This window comes from Dermochelys coriacea, chromosome 6 (genome assembly GCF_009764565.3).
Source record: "Dermochelys coriacea isolate rDerCor1 chromosome 6, rDerCor1.pri.v4, whole genome shotgun sequence".
Classification (NCBI taxonomy): Eukaryota; Metazoa; Chordata; order Testudines; family Dermochelyidae; genus Dermochelys; species Dermochelys coriacea.
In genome coordinates, this window is record NC_050073.1 from 63,175,317 (window position 1) to 63,191,128 (window position 15,812).

The 15,812-nt window shown below is 44.0% G+C and overlaps 1 protein-coding gene across 2 annotated transcripts in view; it reads left to right on the forward strand.

The window, feature by feature from the left end:
* Positions 1 to 1,017: 1,017 nt before the first annotated feature.
* Positions 1,018 to 15,812, forward strand: part of PAPLN (papilin, proteoglycan like sulfated glycoprotein) — a 65,999-nt gene continuing 51,204 nt past the window's right edge. For both annotated transcript variants that reach the window (XM_038404413.2, XM_038404415.2), the window contains exons 1-2: positions 1,018 to 1,141; positions 12,431 to 12,493. In XM_038404413.2, the coding sequence (XP_038260341.1) occupies positions 1,133 to 1,141; positions 12,431 to 12,493 (72 nt within the window). In that variant the 5' untranslated portion in view covers positions 1,018 to 1,132. The remainder of the gene's footprint in view (positions 1,142 to 12,430; positions 12,494 to 15,812) is intronic.

Here is a 15,812-nt window from a genome sequence, read left to right on the forward strand (position 1 = left end):
TAGACTGTTCTCAGTGGTAGCACATGACAGAACAAGGAGTAATGGTCTCAAATTGCAGTGGGGAGGTCTAGGTTGGATATTAGGAAAAACTTTTTTACTAGGAGGGTGGTGAAGCACTGGAATGGGTTAGTTAGGGAGGTGGTGGAATCTCCTTCCTTAAAGGTTTTTAAGGTCAGGCTTGACAAAGCCCTGGCTGGGATGATTTAGTTGGGGATTGGTCCTGCTTTGAGCAGGGGGTTGGACTAGACCTCCTGAGGTCCTTTCCAACCCTGATATTCTATGAACTATAAGCAAGAACTCACTGTCCTCCATTAGCTACACTGGCATTCTGTCAGCTTCTTTCCTCCTGAGCAGTTTTTACTGTTACTAAGTTGTTCTCCCTGCTGGTTTTTCACAAGGGATGTGAACTACATGGTGCATGTTAAAGGAGAAAAGAGCATCTCAAATAGAGATGGACCGAGCTGCTATATTCATCTGTGGATATAGCCTAACTCCTCCAAAATGCTTGGGCCTTCAGATCTGAGGGTCTGGTTAAGCCCGTCATAGAGATGAGGCTAGCTGTGAACTGGATTTGGATTCAAATTTCCCACGGTCTGGGGGATGCCTGGCTGATGACTTGTGGTTCTGGCCCATCTCTAGTTTCAAAGAAAATGTGATTAAATTCAATATTTTGTTGTTTAGACTTGGGAATTTATTGAAAATGAATAACAGTAAGTGGAACTAGGAATTACTGTACGTGTCTCTTGATATGCTGCTGGCAGTTACAATAAAACTAGTTATGAAGGGCTCCACCCAGGCAATAACTTGCAGCACAATTTTCAATTAAAGCACGCACACATTCAAAGGGAACTGGAAATCATCCCAAATCAGGCTCTTCCATGTGTGCAAGGCTACAACTCTGGCTTTCAAAAGCAAAACAGGAAACTCATGAAGAAACTTTGAGGCTCAAGGGGTTAAATGAAATCCAACTCTCCTTTTCCTGTGCAGTAAGGATTAGTAACCAAACAGAAGCTGGGGAGAGGAGAGTGTTGGAGCCACTGATTAAGCTACAGAAGTGGGGAAGTGGACACACAGCTGGGCTACAGGGTGGCTTTAGTGCCTCTAAACCTTACACCCACCTTCAAACAAACTGATGCAGAAGGTAAGAGTTAGTTTTGCATTATGGGTAGCTTCTTTCCTCTCCTCTTCATCTCATTTACCACTTGTCTATTTGTCTTTCCTTTGCTGTTTATGACTTTTTATTTCCAACTACTTTTTATCAGCCTGGCTACAGTTTAAAGGGCAAGAGAGATGTTTGCTGAATGGAGTCCTGTGATTGCAAAATCAGATTTCCTGGCAGAGAGGGAAGGAGAAGGCACCCATATATTCAGTGAATGTTAATCCCTGCTGCTTTCCACTCCCAAGTTAATTAGTCCAGGGGTTAACATAATCAAACAGCCATTACTAACATTCTTGGGGGAGAGTGAAGAAGTATCAGTTAATGTTGGATGAGCCTAGGGGCTAAGTGACTAAATAGATCCTGCCAGCATGAGTGTAGAAAGCAATATAAGTTTAGCAGGGCTTGTATTGGTGCCAGTGGATTCCTGTGCCTATTGGCAATTAATACTCAAATAACCATTACTATGGGAGACAGCTGTGTGGATTGAAGGAGCACCTGCCTACTTCCAGAGGAAGTGTGTCTCTATCCTGATCATTACACACCTATTTCACCTGTCCAGAACTTGCACCTGATCCTGCAGACCTCTTCTCAAGGAAGGGTTTGCAGGATCAGGCCCCACGCTGACATCTTTTGTGGTTTTCCTGTTGCTAAGCAAGTGAACATGTCAGCTGAGAAGGCTACTTTGGGAGCTCACTCTGAGAAAGAGATAGTAAAAGAATGGCTACTGTTGTGACAAGTGCTGTGCTAAATCTAAAGGCATAGGATTTGCAAAGTGCCATGGTATTCCCTGGGGAGGGGCTGGCTGCTTTAAAGGACTTACACAGCTCAGAAAACCCTCATGGCTGTCCAGCAAGGAGTTCCCAAGATCAGGAGGTACTAGACTTGGTATAGGACCATGGGGAGGGAGACGAAGGCTAGGTGGGTCTGTTTGTAAAGCTTGATTAAAAGGATTTGTACCTCTGTACTCAGTGATATTGGAAACTTTTGCACTACATTTAGGTTGTACACTCCCCATTTCTACATTGCACCAGCGCAGAGCCCTTCAGCAAGATTGTCTGTAGACAGCTTTAGGACTCATACTCCCATTCCTCTCTGTACTTTGATAGATGTGATCCCCTCTCTTTCTGTAATACTTTTAGCTCCTGGAATGTTTCATAAATGGTATAGTCACAGGTCCCGTGAAATGCAGCTATTTCTGAGGTGGAAGTCAGCAAGCAAGAGCACAGTCCACTGTACAACAATGTGTGTGTGTGGTAGGCAGTGTTGTCCCGGGATAGCAGGACAAACATGCTGCTCTTATAGAAAGTGCTGGAGGATTTTTAATGCCTACCAAAACTTATAGGACCATGGTTTTTAAAGGGATAGTAACTTAAACATCATTTTAAAAAGAGAAATTGCTTTACCTACATTTCTAAAACAGATTAAAATGAAAATTTTCAAAAATTAAATTAAAATTTCCACTATAGATGTTCTGTGTTTACTTTATTATTTCTCTCTGGTTGGACAATGAAGATATGTTTCACTTTTTTTTAAGTCACTTTCATTCTCAGATTCTTCAGTTTTGTAAAAGTGTCCTGTGTCGTCTCCCCCCCCCCCCCCCCAAAAAAAAAAGCCAACAACAAAAACAACTTTGAGGCCAAATTTGCCTTTACAATGACCCTGTAAGGTCGTACTGCATCCACACAATAAATTGTGTGGAACCTGATGTACTTGCATCAGATGGATAAAGGCCTGAGTTGACCCCCTGATATTGGAGACTCTGATTCCATAGAATCTATACATTTCAACCCGAAGGATAGGCTAGTAAGACATCCCCTGTAAATGTAACCTGTGAGACAGAACTCCAAATGATTTGTGGCAAATGTCAAGCAGGGGTGCAAAATGTTGTTGCTAGTTCTCTCCATATTCTCTCTCATACTCTCTCTCTTTAATAGTTTAAAAAAACATTTGAATTTGTTTGCTTTTAAAAATAATCTGTAAATGAATGTCTCTCTCTAAACAGAAGGATGGCAACTCTGAGGCTGGGATGCAGCATCAGACAGAAGTTAGAGAATGGATAACCTGTAATGGTGGTGTTTTAAAAGCTAGTTGCCTTCTGATGCAGTCTGTTTCTGGTTTTGGCTCACCCCCTTTTGGGTCCAGGTGTTTATCAAGTCTGATGTAAGTGTTCTGTAGTGTCAGTTCATCTAGTCATTAAGGAGTTAGTTATCTCACAAGATATGCACGTGGACTCAGCTGGAGTGCATGTGAGTAGCTGTGTTCCAATTTGCATGATGTGCTAGGAAAGGTGATACATTGTTGCTGCCTTTGTGTTTAGTCTAGAGACCCAGCTGCTCTGTAGAGCAATTTGGGAATTTTTTTATTATTTATAACACTTTAATTATGGTATTGCCCAAAGGCTCCAATCTGGATTGAGGCCCTATTGTTCTGGGTGCTGTACAAACACAAAAAAGAGAGAATCCCTGTCCTGAAGGGTTCACTCCTTAGGCTGCTGGTGGCTATCTCACTCTTTAGAGTCTATCTGTAAAATGATAAGCACTTCGTTAAAGAAACCAAGTCTGTGCCTTATGATTCTTCAGAGCACAGCATGTGCAAATAGTAAGTCTCATAAAAGAAAGAGCTGTTCCTGTGAATAAGAATAGCATCTGGCATTACAGTACCTAGGATGGGATTACGAGCGTTATCAATCCTCTCCTTTTAGGCTATAGGTTCATCCCCAGTTGGGATCAGGAGGAATAATTTTTCTCCCAGAGGCATAATACTGCTTCAACAAGAGCCTGAATGGCTTCGCTGCAATGTTATAGCCTGTGACTCAAGCCAAGGGCACCGGAACCAGGGTGTGTGTGCAGGGGGCCATGCCCTCCCACTTTTTAACAGGTTTCAGAGTAGCAGCCATGTTAGTCTGTATCTGCAAAAAGAACAGGAGGACTTGTGGCACCTTAGAGACTAACAAATTTATTAGAGCATAAGTCTTCGTGGGCTACAACCCACTTCATCGGATCCACTTTTTAACATGGGTGTAGTAGCCTCAGGCAGGCCTGGCAGAGGCTACACTTTGCGGCAGGGGAGCTGAAGAGGTGATCAGCTCCCCTGCCATAAAGTGCAGCCCCGGCTAGCAGTGCCTGCCTCTTCCTGGTGCGGGGGCTGAGGTGGGCCTTAGTCCCCCCCCACTATGGGGCCCCACCCCTGCTCCTCCTCTTTCCTGAGGCTCTGCCCCCAGGCCAGGCCGGAAGCTGAAGCTGGGCTGTGGTAAGAGCTGCCCTGGGAACCCAGGCTGCTGTGGAGAGCCCCAGACCCTCCACCTGCCTTTGGTGGTGTGCACCAGGGGGCAAGAACATGGGCTGGGGGCTGCTCTCCGGCTCCCTGTCCAGAGCAGATGGAGGATCTGGGGCTCCCCACAGTGGCACGGGCTCCCTGGGCAGCTCTTACCATGGCCTGGCTCTGGTTATCCGGCCTGCCTAGGGAGCGGGGCCTTGGGGAAAAGGGGAGGAGTAGGGGGCGGGACATTTCGGGGAAGAGGAGGAGCAGGGATGGGGGCATGGTTCTGGCATTGGTGGTCAGCCCACTTCTATCCAGGTTCTGGTGCTCCTGGCCCAAGCCCTGTGGGCCCGAGTCAGTTGGCAGCTTGGGTCTTTTATTGCAGTGTAGACATGGATTCCTTTGAAGCATCCAATATTGGTTATGGTTAATGGCAGGATACTGATGCTAGATGGACCAGTGATCTGATCCAGTACATACATTCGTAAATCCTTAAAGGTGTCCCTTAATCCTGAGGAATTTACACACTGTTCTGTGAGGATAATAGAGCCATCTCCCATTGTAATCTTTGCTCTGCAGGAGCTCGTTGTGTGTGTATCCACCCAAAGGTTGTCTCTTATTTGACTCCATTAGGATCAGACCAATAGTCCATCTAAATCCAATATCCTGTTTCTGACAGTGACTAAAAGGCATCCCTGGTTTCTGAAGAGGGGCATATATGAATGGAACTGGATGATTAACTACACATGTGCTTGTGCATATGTACACGCCATGTGTTCCTGTTCGCTCACACAAATGCACAAACACACTCAACATGCAAATGTATGATGATGTCTGGAAAAACTGTACCACCCATGGATTGTTTAATTTGCTACTTTGTTTTTAGAGCAGTGACTGCTGTGCTCTGGCTGCTACTGGGGAAGCACAGTGATGGGTCTTTGCGGAACAAACAGCAGGTTTATTTTTAGATGACACAGTTATCATTTTTCTCTGATCACACAGTCCCATATGCACTTCCTTTCATATCACACTGCAGTGCCAGGAGTGATCACACATTCATAAAGCTATTTTTTTTAAAGTTAATTTTTAGCAACTGCTGAAAGATGCTGGACTGGCAGCCCTGGAGACAGAAGCTCTGTTTCTCCTAGCACAGGTACGGCCTCTTAACTTTTTTTTAGTGGAGTCAAAAGGATTTTTCAATTCTGCTAGCTTTAGTCTCCTGCCACTTGCACAGCAATGTAAAACTGGTGTTACTCCATTACTTCCTCAGACATACTTCTGATTTACACCACTAAGGGAGAGGAGACTCGGGCCCCACAGGCGCAAAGAGAGAGAGAAAACTTCAGATTATTTTTAAGTTTACACTTGGACTATTACAATACTTGTATGGTTGAGAAAATTGTCTTTTGTTGTTGTTGTTGAGGAGGGAGGAATAGTTTAATTGGAAGTAGTTACCCAGCATCTAGACTCTAGTTAGCTTCTCAAGAACTTTCCCAAAGTTAAGTGTGTTAACCAGAGCCAGATAAGTTTTTAAACATCACTGTCTTTGCCTACGTTCAGTGCTAGTGTTTAAAATCATGATAGTTAATACACGTTAGCTAAAACTTTTAAAATACCACTCATTTTCCTAATGTATCCAAACCCCAAATTAATGACCCATAGCATTAGAATATGAATGTAAATCCTTAGCTAGTCTCTTTCATTCTTTTTAATGCTTAGGATTTTTTAATTTTAATTCTTGTCATATATTTTCTGTAGATTTATTCTATTGTGGCTTGTAGCTGTCTAAATTTTTTACATGGGGGAATGTAATAGAGACTTAATCAACAAGTCAGTGAGATTACTAAACTACAAGTTACAATTAAATCTTTATTTTTTTAAAGAAATTTGTAATGGAACCCTGGTTGCAACCTTAACTCTGGAAGGCTTGTTGCAGAGGGCTAAATCTGAACAGATAGATAGCTTATTGTCTGCCTATTACTATCCTCATGAAATATTGTATTTTTCCTTGTAATGGAACATTACAGGCTGGGACAACCACTATCTCTTCTCTGATGCATAAGGCATACCTACAAATGTGTTCAATCTACATCACTAATATGACTGTACTGTGGATTTCATGGGGTGGGAAAACCACAGATGTGCAATTTCTGCAAAGACAAAGCCTCATCTCGCATTGCCATCCCACCCCTTGTGGGTGTGTGCGGGTGAAGCCTCACTGCGGAATCCTCTTGGTCAGGAGGTGCCAGAATCTGACATAGCTGTTGTAGCTGATGATTTTTCAGTTTCTCTTTTCACAGTCCCTACGTGGTAGGATTGAAACAAGCTTCTTGTCTGCCTGTCCACGCCTGTTCCTGACTCTCAGGTCCAACAGTGTCTGCCATGAGTTACTCTTGATCGATTCTCCTAATGTTCTGTCAAGCTTGGCATTGTTGTAAGAGTCCCTTGTGATAATGTGGCCAGCTTGGGTGGGCCCTATCAGTGATCTAGATATAATCATATGTCTATTGTGAACAGTGCCCCAGATCTCACCATCTCTCCCTCCCAAATTACAGGCGACTTGGGTGTCAGAGTGATGGGGTAGTTACTGGAGACCTCTGTACTAATTGGGTCAGAAGCTTGTATGGGTGTCTTGGTTTAGTCCTTAGTCCTTAATACAAAACCACAAACGTAGCTTTACTCACAGGGCTGGAATGGCCAGGCATGGTTCAGATCACAACTGAAGTGCATTGGCAGAGCTGTAGGGGTGGACAGGACTGGAATAGCATGAGGTGCTGCAGGTCAGGATTGAGGTGTGTTGGCAGAGCTGCATGGATTGGAATAGCAGGCAATGCTGCAGGCTGAAATTAAAGTATGTTGACAGCTGTGCAGGGGAAACTTATAAAGCACCTGAGCTCAACCATGAAGTAAGAAAGTGCTCTCACTGTTGCTGCTATCGTCTGTATCTTATTTTAAGTTCAGAATTCACCTCAAATCTAAAAGTGTAACAACTTCATTTAAGAAAAAAGTTACAGCTGAAAGCGTGTTTCAGTGATGACTAATACAAAAATAAAATTACTTTCTTAGAATCCTGCACCTTTTTACAAAAGGTCAAACATTAACGAGTATGGAAATGAAGAGTCAGGGGATCCAGTCAGTTCCCCGCTGCCATGTAAACCTTTCTCAAGCACCAAGTCACAGCACTGTTTACCCTCTGGTCTCCTAGTCATGCTCAATCCCTCCATTCTCTCCTAGCATTTCCAGCCAGTTTATATGTACAGACATTTTAAAATTTTAAACGTAGCTCTGTCTGAATGTGTCCCAGGCCTTAGCTGCAGGTAACAGGAGAGTGGGAAGGGAAACACAATACAACCATTTTAACACACGCTTGCTCATTTTCTATACAGAGTATTTTTCCACTTTGGCTCAAAGGGAGTCAGGACCAGGGCTTGCTTTGACTTGGTCAAAAACAGAGATAGAAATGTAAAATAAAAGACAGTTTGCTTCAGGCAGGGGAGGAAAAAAAACAGTGATTAAGTTAAGAAGTCTGTTGGACCCAGTTTAATCCTCCTGTCTAAGGCAAAGGATCAGTTTCTCAGTGCTTCCTGGCTTGGTCCTCAGACATTCCCAACCCTGTTTCCAGCCAGGAGAGAGCTAACCCTCATACAGCTTCTCCCAGCCTCTTTATATCGCTGCTCTAGTGAGCCCCTAGTTGCCTATCTCTGTATAGGACGTGCTCACCCCATCTCACGCTCTTCATGTTAAATCTCTAATTCCTATGCTAATCCCTCCACAAACCCTAAAAAAGGTACCTGATTCTCCCTGGCAAGGCCAGCAAACCAAAAAAAACCCCATGGAGTTGAGCCATTTTGGGGATATGGTGATCAAAACAAAAGTTAGGAACATTTTAAGGAAATAAACAGGGAAACTTTTTTTAAAACATCATGGGCCAGATTCTCTGTTCGTGTAAACTTTTCAGCTATGACTAAACCAGTTTAAGAATCAAGCTCCATAATTTTAAAACTCCCTTTCTGATTGGTTGGTTGGTATGTTTCTTGGGATTTTTTTTTCCTTTTCTTTTTCTTCCAGACTTCCCAGAAAATCTGTCCTGGCATAGAATTTTAGGACTGCAAGGGACCTTGAGAGGTCATCTAGTCCAGTCTCTTGCCTCATGGCAGGACTAAGTATCTAGACCAACTATCTAGACTAACTATCTAGACCATTCCTGACAGGTGTTTGTCTACCTGCTCTTAAAAATCTCCAATGAGTGAGATTCCATAACCTCCCTAGGCAATTTATTCCAGTGCTTAACTACCCTGACAGTTAGGAAGTTTTTCTTAATGTCCAACCTAAACCTCCCTTGCTGCAATTTAAGCCCATTGCTTCTTGTCCTATCTTCAGAGGTTAAGAAAAACAATTTTTCTTCCTCTTCCTTGTAACAACCTTTTATGTACTTGAAAACTGTTATCATATCCCCAATCAGTCTTCTCTTTTCCAGACTAAAACAAACCAAATTTTTTCAATCTTCCCTCATAGATCATGTTTTCTAGACCTTTAATCATTTTTGTTGCTCTTGTCTGGACTTTTACCATGTAAAGCAGAACCAGGCATTGCTGTCTGTCCAATGATTTTGTGAAAGGATATAGCTTTAAAAAGAGAGATGGGTAAACCATTTTGAAAAGCAGCTGCCTAAATCATATCAGCCATTTCCTCATGACCAAAAGGGCATGGCGTGCAGTGACTCATCCTGAGCTCCTATGGCCTCATTTGCACATGCAGATATGATTTTTGCACAAGCTGTTTAGGCAGACACTCACGGAGTTGGGTAAAAGTGCCCAGGATTTTACATGAAGCTATAAATTGGATCGAGGCTGTGTCAGAACATAGACCCGAGCTTGCTGAAAGGTCTGAGCATTACTGAGCCTGGTCCGAGTTTGGAGTTTGCAATGAAATGAGATTCACTGAGTTTCTAGTTTCCATTGCCACAGTGTCCCACTGGTGTAGTCAAAGCTACAGTGGAGGTACTGCTACAATGCAGACTATCAGCTCTTTCCAGGCCTCCTAATTGCTAGCAATGGGCGAACCTCAAAATCTTCAGTGTTGGGTGAGTTCAGTGTTAAACCTGAGAGTCTGGATGCTTATCCCAGCCTCTTGGGACTGCACAGCTGGGCTGCAAATTTCACCAGTGCCATCTCTCATGAAATTGGTAGGATCTCATTCTGGCCAGGTTGGATTCAAACCAAGCAGCCCCTCTTAGTATTCTGGCATTTCTGCTTCCAGGCCCACCCTTTCAAATCTCAAAAAAATTCAGATTGGGGCTCAGTTTGAGTTCTCAGGATAGAGACAGGTGGCACTGAGCTTCTAAATTCACACCCAGATCTGATCTTGTCCAACATTCAAGGTGTTAGGTTCTGGGATGTTGGTTTGATCCATTACGGAGAAAGAAAGTCTCAAAGTTTGGCTCTGGATCCAAACTTCAACCAAGTTTAAGTGATTGGATCCAAAGCATTAGTTCATCCCCTTCACCAGTCTAATCTGAGGTGTTAGTTTCAAAGATAGTCACAAAGTTTGGATTCTTCCCAACCTTCAGCAATATTTAAAGCTGAGGTTTTGGTCAGGGCCTTCTCTAATTCTGGGCAAAGGTTCAGGCTGCTTATTTTTGCTGAACTGATTCCTCTTATCCCTGTTCCTAATGGGACCAGGATTCAGCACTGTGGCAGAAATGTTCATATAGGGAGTGTCTCAACAGCTGTTTCACATTCTGCTGTTGCATCTTGGATTGAGGAAGGGGAAAGGAGAGGCCATGCAGTTCCAGCACAGAATGAAAAGGGAGAAAAATGTTTTCTCTGTTTCCTCTCCCCTCTACTCTATTATTTTGCCCTGGGAATGTTGTATAACTGGATTTCTGCAGGGATTTTGTAGTTCTAAGGCCCATGGAAGAAACATTAAAAAGTAAACCTTTCTTCCCCAGTATACAAGGATAGTGGGCATTACCAGAACCCATGTGCATATTCTGAGTACATTGTTGTATGTTATGTTATCGGCTATGTGTCAATGATAAGAGCAGTGAGATTCTCCCCAGACGCAAGACATGGCACCATGGAAGTTTTGCAGCAGCTGTGAAATTCCCAGAACAGCAGCTTCCTGTTTCAAAGCAACTTTGGGAGCATCTAGAAAAAAAGATGCTACTCTAGACTGCCTTACTTTCAGGTGTCTTTCTTGACTTGATACTTTCCTGCAGGAAAAGTTTTAGTCTTGATAATATTTATTATATATCAACACGGTTCTCAATAATATTATAAATTCTGCATCTCAGCCAACTGGGAGCTTGGAACTAATAGTGTGTATTAAGTATTAATATTAAAGGGACAGAGAATTAAAGTGACAGGCTAAAAATTATGGTTTAGGTCCATGTCTTGCTCACGAAGGAAGAGATGCTTTGGAGGCATTGAATCCATGTAGCAGCTCCTATGTCACCTTTATTTCCTGGGGCTGATGAAGAGAAAAGATGGCTTGACCAAAGCATCCTTGGATTATGACAATCAGTGCTTGACTTTTGAAGAAAAAAGTAGGGGGGCCCTGAATGTCCAGTGCCTTGATTTTATTTAAACAGCAGTGAGAAGTAAGAGGGCCATTAGACAAAGTGAGATAACCCTAAAAGTAGTAAGGTGGCTTGGTTTCAATCTCTCTCCCCTTCACACACCCCCCCCCCCCCGCATTCCTCCTAAAATTTGAGCACTGCTGACAATCCCCGGTGGCTGGAATGAGCCTTGTCATGGCTATTGTGGGCAGGGCACAGTAGGGCAGGGCAGTTTGAAGGAATGAAATGGCATTAATGCTCAAAAGAGGAAGTTTGCTCTGAGAAATATAAACTGACATGGTAGGGCCTGTGCTGGAATGATGAAGAGACCCCATACTGTCCTCACTACTAAGCAATGTCTCTGAGGAAACCTGGAGGCAGGAACAGCATGTGAGCTGTATTTACTTGCTGACTGTGTTAATGCAAGCAAGCCCTTTGACTCTGGAGCCCTATAGGCCAGAGACGCTGCTGGATGGGCTTGGCAAATAATACTCATGCAGCTTGAGCATCTTAAATATGGGGCACCTTGCTAAGGAGCCCACACCTGACAATATATCTCATCTAGTCAGGTGTTTGATCCTGCTGTAGCAAAGTTCCCTCTAAACTTTCCATATTCAGCCCTTCACTCAATCACTTGTATCTTGGTGCTGCTCATATGGGACACGTTTTTTTAAACTTGGGTGCCTAAAGCTAGACACCTGATTCCATATTAAGCATCTAAATAAATGTAGATATCTGACAATTTCCATTTACTTCAAAGGCAGCTGCAGGTGGTAAGCACCTCTCCAAAATTAGGCTAGATCTTTAGATGCCTAAATATGGATTTTAGATCTAAAATTTGAAGATTTTAGACATGCAAGATCACCTCCTGTATTCTAAGACCCTGCTCCTGAAACTCCTCCAACTCAAATAGGGTGATTCAGATGCAGAAAGAATCTTTAACCTGGGAATTTCCTGGTTTTGATTGGCTGAAGTCAGAACATTATTATTTTAAATACGTTTTTTTGTTTTGTTTTTTTTTTAAAAGTATGTTGTATGCATAAATGGGTGGGTGGGAGGACAAGAAACAGCATGTCTCTGTCTCTCCCTCTGTCTCTCCCTCTCCCCTCCCCTCTATGCCCTGTGATAGTGTTCTCATTATGCCAAAGGCAAGCTTAGGAGAAATGCTGGGGATCAGTAATTACATGCTGGCTTGCTATGGAAGATAATTTCAGTCTTCACAGTTGCTTTGATTTGTCTGGGATACATAGTGACAAACTACCTTTTACTTGCCTTTGGTTTCAGTCCATCATCTTTTCCAGTTAAATCTCTGTTTCATTCCATAGTCCCTTCCATCACATCTCCCACCAGACCAGCTTGTCCCCTTCCATCTCTGACCTGTGCTCCACAGAGAGTTCTAGCCATGAAAGAGCAAGAAACCAGCAGTTCTGATCAATGTTCTCTTTATTCCACAGAAGATGATGAAGAACTTGTTCTTCCTGCTCACGCTAACAATGATGCCACTTCCTGCATCTTCAGTAAGTTAAGCACCTTTTCTCAAGAGTGGCTGTTACCAGGGATGGCATGAAACTTGGAGTAGAGGGTTTCAACTTTGGCAGCCAAAGTGTTTGTAGAGAATTAAGGTTAATGGGTATCCTGCTTGAAAAAGACTACATACATGCACTTGAAAAAGTTAATACTTGACTGACATACACTTGATATTGTATCTGTCCTCCATGTCTCCACCAAGGTATTGGGGCCCAGTCACCAAACACACTGAGGTATATATGTTAGAAAGTCTATACTGGCAGTTTTAATAGTAAGTCACTGATAGTGATTCTGTGGCTACATGGAACTAAACCATCATGAGGTATGCCACCTAGACCTAATGGTTGTCATCAGTGGGGTTAGAACTGTGAACCTTCTGCTCCAAAACTACAGGCCTCTGCCACTTAAGATAAGGGAGAATCTCTGTTAGCTGTCATAAGGATTGTATGCTCTGCACTTCCAGCCAATAGCAGGAAACTAGATCACCTACACTTGAGCAAGTCTGACTTTCTAGTATCTAATAGAGCAGAAGTGGGCAAACTACAGTCCGCGGGACTGTCCTGCCAGGCCCTTGAGCTCCCGGCCGGGGATACTAGCCCCCAGCCCCTCCTTTGCAGCCTCACCTCACCATGCCACCAGCGCTAAGGCCTGCCACTCCTGCTGGGCAGCACGGCAGTGTGGCTGGCTCTGGCCAGACGGCGGGGCTGCAAGCTCCTGCTGCTCTGAGCGGCGTGGTAAAGGGGCAGGGAGTGGTGGGGTGGGGGGTTGGATAAGGGGCAGGGGGTCCCCGGGGGCAGTCAGGGGACAGGAAGCGGTTGGATGGGGTGGACATTCTGTGGGGGATTGGTTAGGGGACAGGGAGCGGGGGGGTTGAATAGGTGTGGGAGTCCCGGGGGGCCTGTCGGGGCAGGGTGTGGATAGGGGTCGGGGCAGTCAGGAGACAGGGAGCGGGGGGGGTTGGATAGGGGGCAGAGTCCCAGGGGGCGGTTAGGGGTGGGGGGTCCCAGCAGGGGGTGGTCAGGGGACAAGGAGCAGGGGGGTTGGAGGTTCTAAGAGAGGCAGTCGGAAGTGGGAGGGGGCGGATGGGGGCGGGGGCCAGGCTGTTTGGGGAGACACAGCCTTCCCTTCCAGGCCCTCCATACAGTTTTGCAACTGTGATGTGGCCCTTGGGCCAAAAAGTTTGCCATCCCCACAATAGAGGATAGTGGTACACACACATGCTAGTCATTGCATTAGAAGGTCCATGAGGTAGGTGGGTATGCTACACAATCTCTCCTTGCTAGCTGCTAACACAATTGGCTCAAAACCAGCATCCTTGGCCAAAAAAGAGCCAAAAAAGTTCATTGTTCCATGAAACTGAAGCGGGAGAATCTCTGGGGGATGGCTTTATGTTGCTCGTCTCTGATATTAGACAATGTGTCCTAAAGTCAGTAACTTCTCTTGAAAGAATGTGTAATGGATGGAAACGGTGGTGCATCTGTAGAAGAGGGAAAGTTTAACAGTCTGTCAAGTGCCTCTGTGGTGTGAGAGCCACATTGGATGCTGGAACTGCCCAGCTAAGGAGGTGTGCGGAGATGCTCTTTAATAGCCTAGAGAGGAATGGAAGCACCAACGCATTCAGATGGGTCATTCCTAGTTCCTTCCATGACCGATTAAAGGCATAACTCCTCATAATCATAAAGGGAATGTCGCACTTAATCTGCTTCACGTGGCATTAAAAATGTCCCTCCCCCATTTGTGATTCTTGCAATCACAGAGATCAGTGAGAATTTGAAAATAACTGAACTGGAAGGTACACTTAAACATTTTGCAGGAGGCACAGTTTTCCTCTAATGAAAGGTATTTTGTCTTTAAAATGGTGGTGCTCTGTTACTCCTCTTCTGATGTAGTAGGAGCTAATTCCAGAGCAGCCCTGCTGCTGAGGCAGGAACAGTTGTTTTGTGTTCGCTGTCAAACAAGTCACATGCAGAATAGGAGTCAGGTGAGATGGTTGTATTTGTATAAAGGTAATACACCCCTCAGCCTTGCCAGAGTAGTATGGACCTCTGGAGTCAACAGTACTCCAAAAGGGGCTTAAAGGACTGTCCAGTGACATGGCAGCATGAAAAAAAAAAACTAACCATCATGTGTGGGCTTCATTGTAGACACAGTAACTTTTCTGTTGTAAACCGTTCTCAACCTTTTGCCTAGAAATTCAGACAGAAGTTTTTCTGATGAATCAGAGCATAGGCAACTGTCATTGCTGGAGGCTATTGACATTTTGTGTTATACAAATGCACAATGTTCTGTCAAGGGTTGAGTAACAAACCAGGGCCCTTGGACAAAAACATCTGGATAAACACCTTTAATCACTACTGTCAAGCGCATATCTTCCATTGAGCCATAAAACCACTAATATCAGGTTACTGCTAATGTTTCTTCTTCTATAGAAGCCCCAGGTCAAAAGTCCATGCTGTACCAGCTGACACTGGGTTTTTGCTATTCTAAAAGAGCCCAAATTTAGAACATTCCCTGGTAGGTGCCAGAAGGATAAAATTTTAGGAGTTACCTTCACATTTGCTGGAAATCTAAACCCAGGAAATGAATTAAAACCTCTCTATATGTAGTCTTTTAGAAGGGGCTAACTAGCAGAAGGTAGCTCCCTAAAACACAAGTATACTTTTGCTGCTGTATAATTTAATAATAATAATTAATATTTTACCTCTTGAAACCTATTTTCATGCTTCACATATGTCATAAGTGACGTGTGTCCCTACCTAGTCTCAAATCCAACATGTCTATATTATTGGCCAGTCTTTGCTCAGAATAAATGTAGGTTTGGAAGAGATGGGGTACTGCAGTGCAGGAGATATATTGACAAAACTCTGAGAGGAGTCAGAGGTGGAATAGCAGGGGCATTAGAGGGTCAGCTTGATAGGAACTTACAGAGTTACTTACAGCGTTCCTATCACTGCCTCGTGGGCAATATGCTAGGATCGAAAACATAATTGGGGTGTCAAGTCAATAAAGAGGTCCATTGCCAGAGCTGTGTAGGGCATTGAATAATAGGGATGATGCAGCTCAGTTGGAGGAGCTGTGGGAGAGCTATATGTGAGAGGCTTGTGTTGTGCCTTCCTGCACTGCACAGTATTTGCCTTTCATTCTTTCATGGACAATAAAATTAATCAAATTAATTCTCCTGCCTCCCACACCAGTGCCTGAAAAAGAATCTACAGGCCCTGCCCCACTCCCACAGTGTCATTGGCTGAATGCTATGAGTCCCCAGCTGAATGGGTACATGGACAGACTAGCATATGACAGCACACCCCT